We start from the raw sequence: 21,719 nt of genomic DNA on the forward strand, positions 1-21,719 counted from the left end.
TGCCTGCCGCTAGTCTGGGTTGGACCCTGCAGCTGTGCAGGCCATGTTCTGTTTAACCTCCGGAACCTCTCTCTGCTATTCTCCACCTTCCTCTGTGTCCCATTGGTGACCTCCATGGACTCTTCCTGGACTTCTGATTGGGTTTGGCCAGTGGGAGGCACCATCAAGAGACCAGAGAGTGGGAGGAAAGAGGGGCTGAGACATTTACTCCACCTCTCATTTCCTTGTGGGGCTGCGGCTACCTCCCTTCATCCAAGCCCACAGCCCCCGTCTGCCCTAGCTCCAGTGCTTGCTGGGTTCCCTAACTGCTCATGCCAACTCAGCGAGTGGTGGTGGCAGCTTCCTACTGTGGCTGGCCTTGGCATGCTTCACTGTCCCCTCTGCTTCCTGTAACTCTCCCCTCTCCTTTCCTAAGGTCCCTTCATTGAATTCTCTTCAGTCACCCCTGTTCCTGCTGGGACCCTGACTATATGTTCCTGTAATACTGAAGCATGGTACTGTAATCATCTTTTTACATCTCTCTTTTCCTAGACTGTGTGCTTTTGGGGGTAAATACTGCTTTTTTAAAAAATTGAAGTATAGTGGACATACAATATTAGTTTCAGGTGTACAACATAGTGGTTCAATAATTATATACTTTATGAAATGCTCAACCATGATAAGTATAGTTACCATCTGTCACCATACATTACTACAATATTATTGACTATATCCCCTATGCTGTACTTTTCATCCCCACAACTTATTTTATAACTCAAAGTTTGTATCTCTTAATTCCCTTTACAATGACTGTTTCTTTTCTATTGTGTCTTGGTGGCCTAAAACAGTTATTGTATGGGCTCTGATGCAAAGATCAAAAGAAGAAATCTATGAATTATTTAAGGCACTTAAAAAATTTTAAATTCCAATATAGTTAACATACAGTGTTATATTAGTTTCAGGTATACAATATAGGGATTAAACAATTGTGTACATTACTCAGTGCTCATCATGATAAATATACTCTTAATCTCCTTCACCTCGTTCACCCATTCTCCTACTCACCTCCCCTCTGGTAACCATTAGTTTGTTCTCTGTAGGCAAGAGTCTGTTTTTTTATTCTTTTTTTTCCTTTGTTCATTTGTTTCTTAAATTCTACATATGAGTGAAGTCATATGGTATTTGTCATTCTCTGACTTATTTCACTTAGCATAATATGCTATAGATCCATTCATGTTGTTGCAAATGGCAAGATTTCATTCTTTTTAATGGCTGAGTAATATTCATATATATATAGTCTCCATTCATCTATTGATGGACACTTGAGCTGCTTCCATAATTTGGCTATTCTAAATAATGCTGCAATAAACACAGAGGCACATATATCTTTTTGAATTAGTGTTTTTGTTTTCTTTGGGTCAATACCCAGTAGTGGTATTACTGGATCATGTAGTAGTTCTATTTTTAAATTTTTTGAGGAACCTCCATATTCTTTTCCACAGTGGCTGCACCAGTTTGCGTTCCCACCGACAGTACACGATAGTTCCTTTTTCTCTGCATCCTTGCCAACACTTATTGTTTTTTGTGTTTTTTATTTTAGACATTCTGACAGGTGTGAGGTGATATCTCATTGTGGTTTTGATTTGTATTTCTGTGATGATTGATGATGTTGAGCATCTTTTCATGTGTCTGTTATCCATCTCCGTCATCATTGGAGAAATGTCTGTTCATGTTTTCTGCCCATTTTTTAATTGTATTGTTTTTCGGTTGTTGAGTTGTATAAATTCTTTCTATATTTTGGATACTAACCCTTTATTGGATATGTCATTTGCAATATCTTCCCTATTCAGTAGGTTGTCTTTTAGTTTTGTTGGTTGTTTCCTTTGCTGTGCAGAAGCTTTTTATTAAAATTTTTTATTATTTATTTTTGAGAGAGAGAGAGTGTGAGTAGGGGAGGCATAGATAGAAAGAGAGGGAGACACAGAATTGGAAGCAGGCTCCAGCCTCTGAGCTGCAGCACACAGCCTGAGGTGGGGCTCAAACTCATGAACTGAGAGATCATGACCTGAACAGAAGTCAGATGCTTAATTGACTGAGCCACCCAGGTGCCCCGGAAGCTTTTTATTTTTATGTACTCTCAATAGTTTATTCTTGCTTCTCTTTCCCTTGCCTCAGGAGACATATCTAGAAAGAAGTTGCTATGGCCAATGTCAGAGAAATTACTGTAATTGAGGCACTTTGAATAATCCCATTATCACACATCCTTCTCTACACATCCCTTAGGGTTGTGACCATTAAGTTCCCCAGAAGGACTTCATCGTCACTTGAGATGTGCAAAAGCAGATCAGATCGATATTTTATTCCAGTGCAAAGGCCCCTATCCAGACAGCCTGGCAAACATGATAAACTTGTGGCTAAGCCATATGATTTCACTCCTATGTAGAATTTAAGAAACAAATGAACAAAGGAAAAAAAAAATAATCAGAAAACAGATTCTTACCTACAGAGAACAAACTAATGGTTACCAGAGGGGAGGTGAGTAGGGGAATGGGTGAACTTGTGGCTTCATTCTATAGCATGAAGAACTGTTAGGAGTTTGCGTAGGAAAACAAAGCAACAGAAAATGTTTTCCTTTGCTGTTGACTTATCTCATAGCCAGACTAGGAGTGGGAGTGGATTCGGATGGGGGAGGGGTCTTTGGCAGGACAAGAGCAACATAACTCTGCTAGTGAATTGGGGGAGCTAGGGAAAACACACCTCAGTTTCCTCATCTGGAAGACGAGGAGGTTGGACTGGATAATTCCTAATGAACCTCTCAACACTGATACTTTAGTGGACATCTGTAGATTTGTCCACCCAATACCCATTCCTTCCTCTTTTTGCTAAGAGCCCCCTTCTCTTCTGTTAGCTCATGTGGTCAGGTGGACTAATTCCACTCTGGACTTCAATGGGGGCATGTGACCCAGGCCCGGATAATAGTGGCATCAGAATAGTGGGAGGATGTGTTTGTTTCAGGGACAGGCACATGGCACTGGACTGTGCCAGAGTATTCCATCTCATTTAGCTACAGTGTTAGGCACAGAAATGGGCACATCACCTAGATGGTCCTTCGAGTTGTGGGATAATCTTCATTTCTGCTAGGGTTGCCGAAGAGGACAGCCAGGGGAAAAGTTACTCGGTAATGGAGCCAACACTGAAGAAAACAGAGCTGAGGGATGGAGAGAGCAACACTGGGTCCTATGGAGACTTGGAGCCCTGGATACAGCTGTAGCTGTGAGCAGTTACCTGTGTACTTCTGAATTGTAAGAGCCAATACATTCCATTCCTCATTCATTCGTTCTTTCAATCATTCTGCCTAGGGTAGTTTGAGTTGTGGTCTCTACCACTTGTGACCAAAGAAGTCCTGACCAATATAGAAGCTCCATTGTTCCTTGAAATTTAAATAATGAGAAGCCAGAAACAAGTCTACATAAAGCATGATTCCATTTATATGAAATGTCCAGGAGAGGCAAGTCCGTAAAGATAGAAAGCAGATCAGTCGTTGGCAGAGACTGGGAAAAAGGGGGAAAGAGGAGTGACTGCTAATGTGCACCAGGTTTCATTTGGGGAGTGATGAGATGTTCTGGAATCAGACAGTGGACGGTTGCACCCTCTGAACATGCTAAAAACCACTGAATTGTATACTTTAAACTGGTGAATTTTATGTTACAGGAATTGTATACTAATTTAAATAATTTAAATAAATGTAATTATGGTCATTGGAACTCCCCCAGGGAGTGAATGGGAGCACCTGCTTTCCTCACTTCCTCTGCCATGGGGGACAGAAAGGACCACAGTGAGAACTGCAGACTTGGAAAATGCTTTATTTCAAGGAATTACAAAATGCAGTGAAATACGGGGGGGAACAGAGCATCACTATAATCTGGTGTAACAGAAGAAATGGCCACCTAGTTTTGCTTTCCAACTACACACACAAATGGGGATCTCATTATTTAAGGTAAGGCATGATAAGCTCAAAACTATAGCTCACTGTACCTCGGGTTCCCTCATTTGATCTAGAAATTGAAAGGGAGCTGGTAACAACATCCCTTGAGCTGTTGAATCTACCTCCACGCAAAGTTCCTTCGTTTCATTTGCCAGATGACCAGGAATCGTACACTAGTTTGGCTGCAACCAGGTCTTCCACCGCCATTCCTGGAAGGGGCAGAAATGTGGTTCACTTTTTGTCAGAACACCATTCCCAGGAACAGTCCAGGCCCTGTGACTGGCAGTTTCCTGACTCACTGTCTGTGCTGCTAACCATGCCCATTGGGGTAAAACGTACTCATATCCAGAGGTGAGTTTAGGCTTGGAAGGTCTGCGAAGGACAGGGTGAAGCAGGGAAAAGATGCTAAGCAAGAAATGCCCACCAAACACATTTTAAATGTCCTTCAAAGTTTAATTTAGTGTGCTGAAAACTTTCTGTGAACAGCCAGATGGTCAATATTTAGGCTTTGCAAGCCCTATGGTCTCTGTTGCAATCAACTCTGCCATTGTGGGGCAAAAGCAGTCATACATGATAGGTAAGCAAACGACCCTGGCCATGTTCCAGTAAAACTCTCTTTATGGACACTGAAGTTTGAATTTCATGTGATTTTCATCCGTCACAAAATATTCTTCTTCTTTTTTGTTTTCTAGTCATTTGATTAGAAACTATTCCCACCTTGAAGGCAGGACAGAAACAGGAGGTGGGCCGAGTATGGCCCACAGGCTATAGTTTGCAGACCCTTGGTCTAGTCCAAACCCTGCATCCTTCAGCAACCCCACTTATCTTATTGTTTTGGATATGTAGCTTAACCTCAAGTGGCTATGTGTTTTTAAAGGACAGGGGCTGATTTTTACTAATTTTTGTAGTCACCACTACATCCAGTACGGAGTCTGATACATAATAAGCGTTTAATATGCACCTGCTAGATGGAAAGCTGTGCCAATAAACCAATCTCCAAAGCAAGAAAACAAAAATTGCTCAGAAGGGCACAGCAGATTTCTGCAGTATGGTCTGCTGAAGGGGTTGCTGACCTCTGATCTCTGAACTCTGAAGTTTTCCATCACAACTGGATCAGTGTGATGTCTTTGAACCAAGCTCTGGGTAAAGTTTACACTGCTTTTTCCTGTCTCCCTGTGCATGAGAGATTTTGAAAATATATTTAAAACGCAGCAAGGCACGGATACTGACCCATTGGCATGGATGCTAGGTGGCTAGAGTACTCTTAATGTTTCTGCCAAGCATTAAAGCTTTGGGTTCTTGATCATAGGAAATAGGCAAGATCTTGGGAGAAGGGTGGAAGACATTCTTGGGGGCTCAGGGCAATAACTATTTATCAACTAGTTTGGGAGTATTTCAATATTTTAGGTGTATCAGCTGACTGTCAGCTCTGTTATCATGTGCGTCCATTTCCTTAACTCCGAGTGGGGGGTAAAGTTGCTGGGCTGAGGGGCAGACTGGCCACTGGGAGCCCATCCTTTGTTGGGCTTCTGTCGGTAATGGGGCTCCCCATGGAAGTCCCTATCAAATCAGCAAGTAGGAGGGTAGGGAAGGAAGGACAAAAAGGGGTCTCAGGCTGTACTTCCTGGGTGGGTCTCTTCTGGTAGGTCTCCCTGCCATTTCCCTTAAGCTCCCTGTCTTAAAAACAATTTTTTTTTTTAACATTTGTTTACTTTTGAGAGATAGAGAGAGACAGAGCACAAGCAGGGAAGGGGCAGAGAGAGAGACACACACGCACAGAATCTGAAGGAGGCTCCAGGTTCTGAGCTGTCAGCACAGAGCCTGATGCAGGGCTTGAACCCATGAACTGTGAGATCATGACCTGAGTCAAAGTCAGACGCTCAACTGACTGAGCCACCCAGGCGCCCCAAGCTCCCTGTCTTTAAACATCCTTACCCCCACCTCTGAAGGATACCTTCTTCTGACTTTCATTTAGATCTAAGTCCAAATGATTTCCTGCTGACACTTGCTGTATACAAATCATTTTACACACATACACATGTCACTTAATTCTCATAAACACTGAAGGGAACAGGTAGTGAAGATACCGTGGCTCAGATGGAGTGAGGTCACTTGCCCAAAGGCGCATATCCAGGGAATGGCAGAGAAGGGAATCCCACCCAGGACCACCCAGTTCCAGAGTTCATGGGCTTACTACCTACTGTGCTAACACACATAAATAATTGACTCAAATGACAGATTTCATGACTCAAATACAGAGTCCAGTGACTCATTCCCCTTTGCACCAATGGGCAAGCCTGCCCTTGTGCTCTGGCTGGAGTGTGCCCTGGGAGCAACGGTCCTTACCTAAAGACTTGAACACCGTGGTCTTGTCGCAGTGCGCTGGCTTGACTCCCCTCACCACTTCTCCCAGCTCAGCAAAGATCTCAGCCTGTGAAATGAACACACACTGACCCGGGGGCCATGGAGCCAGTGTCTGCTCTGGCCAGGTTCTGAAGCAGGGGCAGGGAGAGCACCCAGAACTGGATGAGGTTCTTGACAAAAAGACCATTTGTAAACTGGCTCCCCCCATTAAAAAAAGGATATATATAATATATATATGTGTTACATATGTATATATATAATATAATTGTATTATAATTATATATATAACACATATATATTATATATAATATATATAATATGTGTTATATATGTTATATATAATATAATTATAATTATATATAACACATACATATTATATATAACATAAAATATAATTATATTATAATTATTGTATAATATATAATCATAATATAATACACACACACACACACACACACACACATATATATATATATATATATTTTTTTTTTTTTTTTTTGCATAACATCCGCCTTTGTGATATACCATGAATGCAGAGATTCAAGTTTGTAGCCAGGAGAACGTCCAGCCAAGACAGTCTGTCAGTGAGGAAATAAGCATATTCTTATCTTAACGCTCATTTTGGCAGCCCTCTTCTTGCTCCTATGTTCCGATTACAGAAGAATAAGGCCAGAACGTGGCCAACCCCAGTCTTACTTTGTTGGCCACATTGGGAAGGTTGCCAGCCACTTATCTCCCAATCTTACTGCTTCATAGGACAGCTCAGTCCGATGGGAAAAATCCATCAAGCCGTTCTCCAGGCAAAGGGGACAGGAAAACACATGTCATTAACATAATGGCCACATTATTCCAGAAGGGGATTAGAAAGGGTTGAGAGATGTTTAGGGGCTGTCACCCCACAAAGAGGTAGGAGTGACTGAGGTCTGGAACAGTCCAAACGGCAGGGAAGGTTAATGAAACCCTGGCATCCAGGTGAGGCCAGCTGGACAGCAGCCCACCAGGAGGAGAGGCTCACCCCTGACAGGAGGACATCTCCAGACTCTTTCAGGGCAGCCTCTTGGGAATCCACATACAGCACAGCCTGTTTCATCAGCTCGTCGTCCAGCTCTCTCCAGTCGGGTCTGCTCGCTCCAATGGCTAAGAGACAGCAAAACGGACCCTGAACCCAGAAATAGAGGCAAGGGACACTACACGTGCCAAAAAGTGGAGGAGGGGTGGGGAAAAGGAGGTGACACAGAACACAGGGGAACACTCAGATTTGGGATGCCTCATTTCCCAATGCCAGCCCCCCCAATCAGCAAGACTGAACACTCATCAATAAGAATAATGCCTGTCTTTTTTTTTTTTTTTTTTGCATTTCATATCAAGATCTTTCTAAGAGATTTTGAGGCAACTTAGCATTCATTTATTGGCTGCCTGCTATCTGTGGGATGTTTCGCACATTTTATTTATAATCCTCACAAGTACGCTTCATGTCTGATTCCATTTACAAGGTGCACAAAGGAGGCTCAAAGAACCGAAGGTGTTGGCCATGGTTGTGTATCTAAGACGTGCTCCTGGGGCCCTTTGATGCCTTTTCTGTTTGTTTACTGGGGGCAGTGACCTCTTTATAAAATTCTGGGAATAGAGACATCACTTACAGCTTATTCACACCCTACACTCCTCCATCTTCTATCAATCTGCTTGGTTCTGAATCCTTCCCACTCCTCACCCCCAACCATTTCTCTCTTCACTCATGACAAAGGAGCCCAGTGCCAGGCTCACGGAGAAGCCCCAGTAGAGAGGAAACTGGCTCCATCCTGGCACCAAGATATCACATCCTTTGCAGTGAGCCCAGCAGCATAATGAGGAATCCAAGGAATCATGCCTCCTGGCACCGGCACATAGGATAACACAGAGGCTGCCACCAAAAGTCCACAAGACAAGGCAGGTAAGGAACATGAGCAAAGCTGGTCAGAGGGGCTGGACTGGAAATGGTGGAGCCCTTGGTACACAGAAGAAAGCTGGCCCTTGTAAACAGGGCAGCCACCATTCATCTCCAGCTAATTGTGGCCATGTGAGAATGCAGGGCCGCTGTTAGATATTCTCCCCTTCTTCCTTTTATTATTTTTTTTAAAGAGAAGCAGGAAATCTATTTGCATGTGTTATTTCTTGATTTTTAGAGCACACTATGGTCCAAACAAAACACATCTGCTGGCTGGATCCAGCCCATGGCCAGCTAGTCTTTGGAAACCGTTATAAAGCCTTGCACCCACATAAGGCGGCATTTATGTGCCTTCCCACATTGTGTCCAGTTTTCTGTACTTGTTCCCTCTCCTGCTGTTGTCCCCTACTCTAATTTTCAAAGAGATTGGTGTAAAAATGTCCTTCTCGAAGGGCATTTGTGTGGGGAGTTCTGTAGAACAAAAGCACTAACTAAATGAAGCTCGTAAATAAATCATAAGCTGGTGGGAAAAACCCTAGCCTCTCAAGCCACCTCTTCTCATTGCACTTGCATCCCCCCTCCCCAACCCTCTCCTGCCCCAGTTCTTCTGAGCAGGGGGAGTTTTCAAAGGGTCCTGTGAGGCCACTTGGGCAGATGGAGGTGGGCCAGGCAGTGAAGGGAGGGGTCTCACTCAGTCTGGGCCCTGGCCTTGCTCCAGTGGAGCAAGAATGGGTGAGGGTCAGACCCCAGCTGCGGCAGCGGGGAGAGGGTGCAGGGCGGGGGTGAAATCAGGCCTATCTCTTAGCCAAGCTGTAAAGTAAGTAAAATCTGTTGTTGGTGTCTCCCTGTCAACCACACTTGTAACATACTTTTCTGAAATATATTTGATGCCTCTGTAAACGCCTAAGCCAATTTTGTCTTTGGGCTAGGGAAACAGAAGGGATGCCTGGACTCAAGATTTAGGCAGCACTTCCTGGAGAGTCACAGTGTGAGAGAGATTCTCTGTTGTTGGCTTTGAGGCTGAAACAGCCATACAAGGAACGTGGACAGCCTCCGGGAGCTGCGAACAGCCCCCAGGAAACCAGTATTCCTCTCTTAACAATGTGAAGCATCTGCACAACCACCTAGCCCTGGAAGAGGGCTCTGAGCTCTAGATGAGACCGCAGCTCAGACAACACCTTGATTTCCTCCTTGTGTGAGCAGAGGCCCCAGCTAACCCATGCCCAGACCCCCAAAACCACAGAAACTGCAAGATAATACATATGTACTGCTTTAAGCTGAAAAAGAAAAAAATCAAGTCAGTCTGGCTGAACATTCAGCTCTTGTCCATTTTACCAAGAACTGGTTTCTTTTGATTTCCCGAGTCCTTCCAGAAATGGTCTTACTGTCACAAGCCAGAACTGACCCATCTCTTGCCTGCCTACCCTCTGGACTCACATCATTTTAACACCAGTCCCACACAAGCTGAGACCTTCACTTTGCGTTGGCCCATTCCTCAGACAAGCCACACACTGGTTTCCTTCACAGAACTTCTCTTTAGCTGGAACCATCTAGTCCATCTATTTGCTTACCTGTTTGTTGTCGATTTCCTTTCACCTGAATGTAAGCATCAGGAAAGCAAATGTCCCCGAGTGCTGGCTTATTTTGGCCTCCCCAGCATCTAGAATAGTGCCTGTCACATGGTAGGGATTCAGGACACATTTGTGATTGGATGCACAACCATGACACTGGGCTTCTGCCTGCTCTCTGCCAATGTGTACAGAATTCTTAGCTTCTGAGTTCACGCCAGGTGGCTGTCACCAGAACAGAGGGCACTGAAAACGTGTTTAAAACCCTAGTATTTGCCCTCCTTGCTCACCAGATTCCAGTCTTCTTTTTGGAAGATAATAGAGAGTAGTAAAATTGAAGAGCTTGTGCTCTGATGGTAGATTGCCTCAGTTCAGATCCCAGCTCTACCACTAAGAACCTCTGACTTTGGGCAAGTTACTTAATCTCTCTATGCCTTGGTTTACCCACCTATAAAATGAAGGTAATGATAAGAATATCTCCTACCTCATAAGGTTGTTGTAAGGATTGAATGATGTAATACAAATAAAGACTTTAGAACAGCACCTGCAATAGTAAATATTCGACAGAGACCAGCTCTTGCTATAACCTCCAGAGTCATTTGAGAATCCTCAGAAGCCCCAGGAACTCTCATGGTTGGAGTCCCACCCATCCTATCACACATATTAAATAGCATCCACATGTCATATTAAATGTCTTTTGTGCTATAATTAAAAAAAAACTTTTTCAGGGGGTAATTCTAAGTATTTTTAAGAAAGAAGGAATCATTTGACTTTTGTAATTTAAACTCCATTACATTTAAGAACTTAGCTGTGACTGATCACTTGCCAAAATGTTACATTTTATAGAACTTAAATGTATAAGCTTCTGGTTTAGGATTTTTGTTTCAAAGTTTTGAGTGAACATTGTTTTTCAGGGATCACATGTTCCTGAGGGCCTTAAAAAGCTTGGTCGTTTGCATGAGGAAAATAGCTCTGCAGATGCAGCCACTTGGTTCAGCCCAGGGACAACTATGGCCACCATCTACCCACGGCTCTGGGAGCCACTCTGCTTACCATTGATGTGAGCCCCCGGCTTCACCCATTCACCAAACAAAATGGGCTCTGTTGCCATGGTGACTGTGATGATCACATCTGCACCTGTCACCGCCTCCTGGACCGACGAACAGACCTGTACCTCTCCTTGAACTGTGTCTGCAAACTTCTCTGCATGTTCTTTGGTGCGGTTCCATATCCTCACCTTCATTGGGGGTAACAAGAGGGACATTGGTGCCACGATTGTTTGTCTGTTTATGTTTCATTATGTTTCATTGGTGCCAGGGGAAAGTTGAGCCACTCTGGGGTAAGGTTATTTAAATCATCCCCTATGGGTGTGCCTGGGTGGCTCTGTTGGTTAAGCGTCCAACTCTTGATTTCGGCTCAGGTCATGATCTCACGGTTCGTGGGATCGAGCCCACATCAGGCTCCGTGCCGACAGCGTGGGGCCTGCTTGGGATTCTCTGTCTCCCTCTTTCTCTCTGCCCCTCCCCTGCTAGCAGGCAGGCACGCAGGCATTCTCTCTTTCTCTCTCATGAACAAACAAATAAACAAACATTAAAAAAAAACAAGAATGGTCTAGATCAGACTCTTGACCTAACTATTTCAGAATCGCCCATGTTGCAGTGAAGGAGTATAGATAAAGGTCATGATTGCTCCCTCTCCTCTTCTCCCCTAGCCTTCCCTGGACTTACCTCTTTGAAGGAGAACTGTTCTGTGAACACCTCGTAGTGGCTATAGGCCTGGACCCCAGCCCCAAGGATGCACAACACTTCACTGCTGGGTGGTTTCAAAAACTATTTGAGAGAAACCAGGTGGCAAAGGTCAAGGGAGACAGAGCAGCCAGGTGAAGAACAAACACAGTCTGAGTACCAGGTGTCTTTGGCCCTATCTTTAGCTCCCTCACTATCTCTTGGGCAATGAAGGAGATGATATTTCGTGTTTCAGTTTCTCCTCTGCAGAGTGTGGAGGGGAGGAAGGAGCCTTCAGGGAGCCCCTAATATATGCCAATGCTTTACCCTCATGGTCTCATTTAGTCCAGGCAATCACCCTGTGAGCAAGGCACTCCTATTTTTATCCTCCTCTTCTAGATGAAGAAATTGGGGTCCAGAGAGGTTAAGTAACTCGCAGGGTCCTACAACTATTAAATGGCACAATGGGTCTCCAAAAACCACACCCTTCATTCTCCAAAGACCACATTCTTTCTCCTGTGCCACCCCATCCTGGGGACATGATAGGCCACACCCACTCCTCAGAGCCCTGAGTTACTTCTAAGAGCTACCTGGAATCCATGGGCCCTTCCTTGCAACTCAAGTCTCTCCATTATATTTTCGAAGCCCACTGCTGATCCTTTCTCAGCCTCCATCTTCCTTTAAAGAGGAATGTAGACCTGTCATTTGTGGCACCTGCTAAGGATGTACATGTGTCTGTGTTTGGGAGTGGGGTTCTATGATCAACTCATATCAAGTATCACCTCTAAGGTGAAATCTTCCTGACCTCCCTGATAGAAGTCATCCCTTCACAGCACTTATTTCTTTAAGATTTATTTTCTTGTACTGATCTGTAAGCCCATGAGGGCAGAGACAGTCTCATTTGCACAGATTTGGCACAAATCTCCTATTATGTGTAGGAAGTAAAGCAGGGTTCCTGAACCTCAGCATGACTGACATTTGGACTGGATAATTCTTTGTCAGCAGAAACGGGTGGATGGGCTCTCCTGTGTATTACAGGATGTTCAGCAGCATCGCTGGCCTCTATCCATTTGATACTTGTAGCGTCTCCTACTTCCCCTAGTTGTGACAAAACCAAAAATGTCTCCAGATATTGCTAAATGTCCCTGGGACAGGTGGCAAAAACCATTCGGGGTTGAGACCTACTGGCACACCATCCATATTAAATAAGAGCCTCTTGTGGGGTGCCTGGGTGTCTCAGTCAGTTGAGCATTCGACCCTTGATCTCAGTTCAGGTCTTGATCTCAGGGTTGTGAGTTCAAGCCCCACACTGGGCTCCATGCTAGACATGAAGCCTACTTAAAAAAAGAGAGAGAGAGAGAGAGAGAGAGAGAGAAAGGCAGGGGGAGAGAGAGAGAGAGAAAGAAAGAAAGAACCTCTTCTGCCTTTTCTGTATTTCATTCAGTAAAATTTGAGTCTGTTCTTTCTTCAATATCAATTATTGAATTTCTGGAATGTAATCCTAAAAGCGAAAGTCTCTTTAATTACTAATTACTAGCAAAAAGGAGTCACAGAAATAGTAGCAGATGTTCATCTCTCCTGTAGCTACAGAAGGAGAGATACCATTTTGTGCCATAAAATATAGTTCAAAGTATCTGACTTAGGAAGTTTTCAAAATTACAATATCAACAAAACAAGCAATGTTATGCTCTTATCCAACAAGGAGAATTAGGTGATTTTTCCTTTACTAAATCAATTTTTTTCCTGTTCTTAGTTAATATGAATCTATTCTTTGAAGTACACTTGGGCTTTAGAAATCATTGCAGTGTCCTGTAAAACAAACCTTCAACTTGTGAAACTAAATCTCTAATTCTGATTGATTGTCTTACTTGATAATATGTTGCCTTGGTAATAATGTTACAATAGACATCTCTTTTCCTAAATAGCATAACATTTATAAGATGTATTAAATAATAGCAGGATTAGTGGTACTTCATTCTTTTTCCCATAGCATGCAAATAATTAAAAACATGTATATGAATCCGCTAGGTTTCTTACTTAAAGAGCTTGGAAGTGTGTGTGTCATCTGCATTTGCTAATGAACAGCACTAGATGTAGCCCTGTCATCTCTCCAGCCCCCTCTCAGGCCATGTTCCTCTGCAATTCCTGTCCTTCAGCCACACCGGCTTCTTTGCAAATTCCCAAGCACGTGTGCTACCATCAACCACAGGGCCTTTGCACAGGTTCTTTACTATGCATGGAATATTTTTCTCTCTGTCCTTCACAAGTAACTCCTCCCATCCTTCATATCTCTCATCAGATATCCCTTCCACCAGAAGAGCCTTTCCAAATCCCACAGACCTCCTGTTACACACTCTCATTGCACTTCACCTCTTACACTCGATGTATTTGTCTAGGTAATAGTTTCACAGGTATTGGTGTGATCTTTGGGTTAATATCTGTTTCCCCAAATAGACTCTTGTGTTCCATGATGGCAGGTACTGTATCTGGTTTTACTTACCATTCTATGCCCCAGACTGAGCACTGGGCCTGGCCTCTAGTGGGCACTCAATTATTTGCCGAATAAATGCTTGCCAGGGATAAACTCTGATATGTACTGTCACCTTGAAAAAGCATGTCAGAATCCACAACTCAGGGTATGTGCAATCCAAATGCAAAGAAGTTGCAGTGACTGACAAACCCGAGAACCTCTTATACTTCTCATCCTCCTCCCCAAAGCCCTAAATGAATGAGAAGTGGTGGAAAAGAAAACACTCTCTCTTCCAGGGCAAAAAGTATAATAGACCTTTAGTTCCTTATTGAAATAACCCATCTGCACCCCTGGGCATAAAGCTGGGAAGTTGCAGCCTAAACTCTGAAGCATCAGCTCAATGATTCTCAACTCTTATGGGAGTGCAGATTTTTATCAATGCAAAAAAAAAAAAAAACAACAAAACACGGTGTAACTGGGAGCTGGGTCTACAAGATTTTGGTTTTCAAACCTGGTTGATCATCAGAAGTAACCAGAGACTATTAAAAAAAAAAAAAAAAACAACACAACAACCATTTTCTTGGGCCCCACCCTTAGTGATTTCAAATCTGTGTTTTGGGGATCTGAATTTTTAAAGACATTCCCCAGGTGATGGCTGCTGCATAGCTTGAGTTGGAAACCACAGACCTGGGCCATGAAGACCAGGCAGTCTCAGAAGATCCCATAGCTACGTGGGTTATATGACTTCGGGAAGTCCTAGTCTCCATCTCTAGGATGAAATGAGGCCAATAATACTTGTTCTCCCTCCCTCACAGAAACCGAAAGATACATCAAGACAATGGGTTGGAAGTTCTTCTGAAAAAGACCAGAGTCCTTTACAAATAAATGAAAGGCAGTAATTGTACCAGCGAGATTATATATATCTCAAGGAGTCCCTTGACTATTTCAGTCTGAGTTGGGTCTGGATATGCTTCAAAAAACCATTTCATCCAGGTGTGTGATCTGCCCCCTTCCTACACAATTCTCAGGTTAATCCTTACGTTCTTCCCTCCCCATCTTGTGTTTAGAAGACCTTAACACTCTCACAATCTGAACACCTGGTCTCTGCTGCTCCCCAGACCCCACACCTCTTTATGCTCATTCCTCATAAACTCCTAAACCAGCTCAGCAAACCGTATACATTCCCATCTCACGTGAAAGACACCCAGCTTTCCAAGCCTCTTCTCCGTAACCCTAACCTCTAAAGATACTGCTTTTTTTGTAGGATGCCCTGACAGTGCTCAGGAACATCATCGCCCCCTTCACTTGCTTTCCCTTTCGCCTGAAGAGTGCCCCTTCCCTCACTTACTTCCTTCAGTTTTTACTCAAATGTCACCTTCTTGGTGAATGAGATCTTCCGTGGGTAATTCGGAAGGTCACCCCTCCCCAGTATTCTCGATTCTGCTTTATTTTCATGCAGCACACTATCTGTTTTTTGTCGGTAGTGGGTTTTTTTAAAAGCAAATCCTAGCATGTTATTAACTCAAAAGGAGTTTGTTGTTGGTTAATTATTTTCTTAGCAAACCAAACTGTGTGTTTCACTTTTCATCTTGTGTGTTGTCTTAAACCCCCATGTGCCACTCTCTGTTTTGTTCACTGCCATATCCCTGATGTTTAGAACAGTGCCCAACATATAGTAGGATCTCAGGCGGTACTAGCTGAATGAATACGTGAGTGCACTTGGATCTCTTCAGCTCCCCCTCTGCTTCTTGTGCAGGATTGGCTTTGGCCTATGCAGCAACTACCCTGATTTACCAGGAGCAGTGTAGTACGGGGGCAGGGGGCAACAAAGCAGTCCTGGGGGTCATAGAAGTCAAATTTTAAATTCTTGCTCTGCTTCTCAGTAGCTGTGTGATCTTGGGCAACTCACATAACCTCTCTGAGCCACATTCCCTAAATGTGGCAAATGGAGATCATCCTATCTCCTTTGCAAGGTTGATGTGAAGATAAGGAATAAGGTATGTAGGGTCCCCGGAATCTAGTGGTGCTCATTAAGTGGTAGTTAATAGTTTCATGAATCCCTGTGCTCATCTGACATCCCATTTTTGGCTTATGGAGTTCCAGTTATGTCCAAAAGAATACCGAAGTAAGTCCCTCACTTCTCCCTTAGGCTTTCAAGCTTGAGGCACTCAACCCCGCTCTCCAGCAAACCCCAACAACACAGGCTGGCACTAATCTTACCTTAGTGGCGATGGCAGATACTGCAGCTGTTCTCTTTGCGGTGATGACATTTCCATCCATGACCTTGGAGGAAAGGAGAGGCAGTGAGCGAGGGGCAACCCTAGCCACGACTTAAGCAGAAAGAAACAGCTCAAAAAGAGCAGCGTCAGGAAGTATCACAGTATCCTACAAAGAGCACAGGCTTGCTGTCAGATCTGGAGCTAATGTTTCCGCTTATGAGAAATGCACCTTTGAAGAAATATCTTAATCTCTAAGTACCATTTGGCTCACCTGTAAAAACAAAGACAATGCCAACCATTCAGAAGACTTTGGTGAGGATTAAAGCACTCACATAAATGTAAATATCTAGCACACGATGAGCCTTCAAGAATTGCCCATTTTATTTTCTTGCCCTGGGTCTCTCAAAACACCAGATGAAGAAACAATTTGAGGAATTAGAGTAAGTCATATGACATATGACATCTGTGCAAGGGCCATGAAATTCTACCTCTTAACTGAAATTCTACCTGGCTCTTAACTCTTACCACACATGTGGGGAGCTTTGTGAAGATACAGATGCCCAGGGAATCTCTCTAAGGGAGGCATCCAGACACCCTTGTTTTCAAAAGCTCCCTAGGGGATTCTGAATTATGTTTGGCTAAAAATAACCACCATCCTTTGTGTTATTCTCCTGTTTTTAAGTTATTTATCTTAGTTGCTCCCCAGGTAGTATCAGTATTCCATTTTGTAGACAAGGAAGTGAATCACTTACTACTGAGCAGATTCAGGAAGGATCTAAGGTCTTGTCATTTAGTTTAAAAGCCTGAGCCGGTCCCACTTTCTGGGGGAACCACCACTGGTAGTGGTATGAATGTCATCTCCTCAGAATGAGTATAGGTTGGGTAGGGCTACACAGTCTCCCCAGAGGAGTGATGTACAGCCAGGTTCCTTGGGGAGCCAGAAATTCAGGAGAGAGGATTTAAAGATCCAGACCTATGGGTGGAATGAAGGAGACTGACCCAGCTAACAACGCAACTGCCTGGTCTCAGAGCCAGCTTGGAGGGCACAGAGCACATGGGTTCAGAGTACAAGTTCGTACAAACTCCGTCATCAGGCAGGCCTAGCAATGATTCCTGGGCCTTTGGCTAAGCAGCTGTGTCACCTCCAGCAAAGTGGCTCCACTACTCTGAGGTTCAGAGTCCTCAACAGAAATTGGGAGTGGGGTGTGAAAGAAAAACTCCCACAGAGGAATGTTGCCACAATTGAATGAGATCAAATTCTCTTCTCTGGCACATGGTAAGTGCTCAGTAAGTGGCAGTTAGAAAGGCAGTAGACACAGTCTCCAGAGAGTATAGACCCTGGGCTTACACTGAGTAGGTCTGCAGTCCAGCCATGCCACTTACTTAGTTAGGTAAACCTGGGTAAGATGGGCATAGTTGCTCTGTGACTCAGCTTCCTCATCTGCAAAAGGGAGCTAATGATATTACTTACCTCACAGAGTGCTTCTAGGTATTAGGAGAGTTAATACAAGTCGAGTCCTCCATGCCTGATACATACAAAGTGCTCAGTGAATGAGCTACTGCTGTATTTTGGTACTACCATGAACCGTTAAAACCAGTGACTGTGTATCTCTCAGAAAAGCCTCCCAGGGATTATAGGACACTCCTTTTCTTCCACTAGAGAAGTCACTAAATAAATGTTTCCTTGGCTACTGAGTTTCATGAACTGTATATTGGAGTAACTGGGACAGGGCAAGAGCATCTACAAGAATGATGAGATTATTACTTCCACACTGTCACACACTTCAAGTAGCAGGTGCACTCTGGTGCTGGATTGTGCATCCTCAGGAAGTCCTGGAAACAGATACACAGTCACAGACACCCTTCATTGTTGCTGGTATCCAGAGACATCATTAGTCAGAGAGGGGCACGTGTGGTCCCCATCAAATCTCCACCCAGCTCTCTCAGAGAACTAATTTCCAGGCTAGCTCTGGGCCCAGGGGCCCCCACTTCATCCCAGGCAGGGAGTTGCTCACCGCCAGAAGGGAGCCATTGCTGGGCTCAAAGAGCAGCACAGTGGCCTGGTGGGAGGGCACCATGGAGATGGTGCTGTGGCCCTCGTAGAAGGTGACCAACTTGGTGGTCAGGGCGTCTTCTGCAGCACTGTAGGCAGGCATGACCCCCAGGAAGCTGCAAGGAGAGAGGGATAACTTCAACCCCTTCCAAGCAATGCTGGGGTGCCCTATCAAGTCCCAGTGTACGTTCCTTTCTCTTTCCTCTGTCACTGCCCTACTGTCCCTCCTTCCCCCCATTTCCTCTGTCCTTCCTTTTTTTTTTTTTTTTAATTTTTTTTTTAACGTTTATTTATTTTTGAGACAGAGAGAGACAGCATGAACGAGGGAGGGGCAGAGAGAGAGGGAGACACAGAATCGGAAGCAAGCTCCAGGCTCTGAGCCATCAGCCCAGAGCCCGACGCGGGGCTCGAACTCGCGGACCGGACCGCAAGATCGTGACCTGAGCTGAAGTCGGACGCTTAACCGACTGAGCCACCCAGGCGCCCCTCCTCTGTCCTTCCTTTAGGCAGTATGCGGAGTATAAGAGTCGGCCTCTGGATGAGAAAAACTATCCTAGTTCTGCTACTAACTACCTGTGTAACCTTGGGTAAGTTAACCTAAGTCTCAGTTTTCCCCATTAGTAAAATGCTTGCATCAATATCTACCTATACGGAGAATGTGTTGAATTAAACAAGATAACGCCTGTAAAGCGCCCACTTGGTACTGTGGTTAGCGCAAATATTAGGTGGCAACTGTTACTAGCAATGATTTAGACGAGCCCTCTATTCCTTTCTCCCGCTGATTCCCTTCGCGTGCCTTCCCTTCCCCGTTTCCAGTTTCTCCAGCACCTGGCCCCCGCCTTTCTCACTCACCCCCTGTGCTTGGCCACCGGCACCACGGTGCGCACCGGCTGCATGACGCCTCCGTCGGGGCCGCTGGAGAAGTTGGCCAGAGCCGCCTCCAAAGGCGGGATGAGGAGGCTGGAGCTGCGGAGGTGCTCCAGCACCTCGGCGGCGCTCAGGAACGCCGGCGCCCGGCTCATCTCGCCGCGGGCCTTCGATTTCAGCTAGGGCACAGCGCACGATGTTCCCGAGGCTGCTCCCTAAATGAAAGCAGGGCGCCGCGGTGCCGCCTACTGGTCACCGCCTAGCTGGGGGCGGGGCAACGCTGGTCTCCGCCCTCCGCCTGTCTCCCACGCCTCCCCCCACCCCCAACCCAGGGGCCGAGCTGGGTCCCCTCCAACAACGAATTCTCCAGGATCGCAGTTGAGGCAGTGGGTGGGCTGGGAGTTCAGTATTCTTGGGTCCACTTCCACAATTCCTATAATTAGCTGTAGTCATTGCAAAGGGCTTAGTCGCGCCCACCCTCGTTCTTCCCCACCTGTCGTCCTCTCCCGGAAAGAGGAGAGCGGGGAGATAGGGGTCAAACGATGGCAGGGCTCCTTTTTTTCTTAAATTGTTACCTGCTGCTAGGAGATCTTAGATGAAAGAAGATAGTTATTTAAAAAACGTTTTCTTTTCAATTCTGCCCCTTTCTGGAGTCTCTTATCCCAACCTCTCTCCCACTCTCACTCCCACCTCCAGATCCCACACTGCTGATTGTTTTAAGTGCAGAATTTTCTTCTAGGTTAACTAACTCACATAACCTTCACCTTTTAAAAAGGTGGAAGTTCCCAGGACAAGATATAATGGCCTCAGTGAGTGACACATAGAGCCAAAATGCCTAAGCATGCACCTTTTCTTCAAGGAGCTTATTCTTGAGAGGAGGAAATAAGGCAATATGTGCAACAGGAAGGTAACCAAAATGCAGGGCGGTAAATTGTAGCTGCCATATCAGAGATAGGAAAAATAAACGTTTTTGATAATTCAAAGAAAAGAGATTATTTTGATGTGGACTGTTTAGATAAAGGTTTTATGAAGGGGGGGGGGTAAATCAAGCCAAAAAATAAAGTTAATAATGGTAAAACAACAACAGTGTTAACTTTACTATGTACCAGGTAATGCACCATGCATTTTAGGTGCATCACCTCATTGAATTATACAAACTCTATGGTAGGTAGGTGTTTTTAGCCGGGCTCTCCAGTTGAGGCTCTGAGGGATGAAGGGCTTTGTCCACAGTCACTCAGCACATCAGCAGAGGAGTTGGGATCTGCCTTTGAAGTCTGTCTCCGGGACTCTAATCCTTTTTTTTTTCTTTTTCTTTTTTTAATGTTTATTTATTTTTTGAGAGAGAGACACACACACAGAGGGTGAGCAGGGGAGGGGCAGAGAGAGCAGGAGACCAAATCTGAAGCAGACTCCAGACTCTGAGCTGTCAGCACAGCCTGATATGGGGCTCAAACCCACGAACTGCGAGATCATGACCTGAGACGCTTAACTGACTGAGCCACCCAGGCGTCCGTCCAGAACTCCAATCCTTACAATTAAGCTACACAGGCAGAAAGAGAGGAGGAGGGCATTTCAGGCCAGGTGAAATCCATGGCTGGAAAAAATATTGTCTAGTCCTTGGGAATAATAGTGTTCTGCCAGACAGAGTTGGGTTGGAACAGGAGTGTGAGTGTGGAGGGGGTGGGGGCTGATGTCCAGGAGCACCAGAAGATAAAACTGGAAATGCCTCTTGGAATCAGGAGGCTAAGAAGTGCGATTCTTTGGAAAGAAATAACATGCTCCAAATAACTGACCATTTAAAAAGATGATTCTTGTGCCAATGTATAGGATGAAACAGATGAGCAAAAGTGCAATCTGGGAGACAGGTCAGGGGGCTCGAGTGCTTCTGTTGTTACTTCCCTGATATTTGGGTTGTGAGCTGTGCAGGGCATTTCTTAGGGAATAGTCATATCATAATAAAAGGTAGTATATGGGAAAATGTCAATATATTTACCGATGAAATAAATTGTATATTATGTATTTAGCACAGAGTAGCCACACAATAAATGAACCTCTTCTATCACCAAAAAACGAGAAGATACTGTGGTGGTTGGGAAAAGCTGATTTCAATTACACAATTTTGTTTGTTCAGTTTACTATTCTTAGAAATGGATGCCCAGGGCTGCTGGGAATACAGAAATGTTTATGGGCCATAAATTGTGTTGTTATTATTCTGTAATATTTATTGAGTTTAAAAAATGTAGAGGTATAAAGAAAATAAGGAGTTGGTCTGTTATTCTTGAGGATAAAAAAAGCTAAACCAAATACTAACTAAAAGAGATATGAAATAGGAGAGGCAGATTTTTTCCCCTTCCATTGTTAATTAAATAACTGAGCCTTGGTTAAAATACAAAGCTCCTGTATTCATTTCTAGAAAATCCTGTAGGAATAAGACTAGTCTGTAAATCTCCTCAAATCATCTTCCTTATAAAGCTTTGTGTATCATCATTCAGGTCTTCAGTCAAATACCACCGGGAAAATTGATCTTGGTTGAATTAATTCTGTTGGGGCCAGTGACACAGGGTAG

The 21,719-nt window shown here is 44.4% G+C and overlaps 1 protein-coding gene across 1 annotated transcript; it reads right to left on the minus strand.

Moving 5' to 3' along the window:
* Positions 1-3,826: 3,826 nt before the first annotated feature.
* CRYM (crystallin mu) lies at positions 3,827-19,369 on the minus strand. Its single transcript, XM_049639170.1, has 8 exons — positions 19,139-19,369; positions 18,249-18,402; positions 16,235-16,297; positions 11,548-11,649; positions 10,874-11,057; positions 7,344-7,465; positions 6,311-6,395; positions 3,827-4,173 (listed from the first exon to the last, which is right to left on the minus strand). Exons 1-8 carry the CDS (start codon positions 19,306-19,308, stop codon positions 4,109-4,111), a joined length of 945 nt encoding a protein of 314 aa, XP_049495127.1. The 5' UTR covers positions 19,309-19,369; the 3' UTR covers positions 3,827-4,108.
* Between the last annotated feature and the right edge of the window lie 2,350 nt (positions 19,370-21,719).

The sequence above is a fragment of the Panthera uncia genome, chromosome E3, assembly GCF_023721935.1.
Source record: "Panthera uncia isolate 11264 chromosome E3, Puncia_PCG_1.0, whole genome shotgun sequence".
Taxonomy (NCBI): domain Eukaryota; kingdom Metazoa; phylum Chordata; class Mammalia; order Carnivora; family Felidae; genus Panthera; species Panthera uncia.

What these genes read in the sequence shown, in the direction of transcription:
- CRYM (XM_049639170.1), bottom strand. Translation starts at nt 19,308, where the DNA reads ATGAGCCGGGCGCCGGCGTTCCTGAGCGCCGCCGAGGTGCTGGAGCAC. An exon ending in TATCTGCCATCGCCACTAAG is followed by an intron (nt 11,650 to 16,234) that starts GTAAGATTAGTG and finishes TCTCTCAAATAG; the next exon opens with TTTTTGAAACCACCCAGCAG. An exon ending in AACAGTTCTCCTTCAAAGAG is followed by an intron (nt 11,058 to 11,547) that starts GTAAGTCCAGGG and finishes CCCCCAATGAAG; the next exon opens with GTGAGGATATGGAACCGCAC.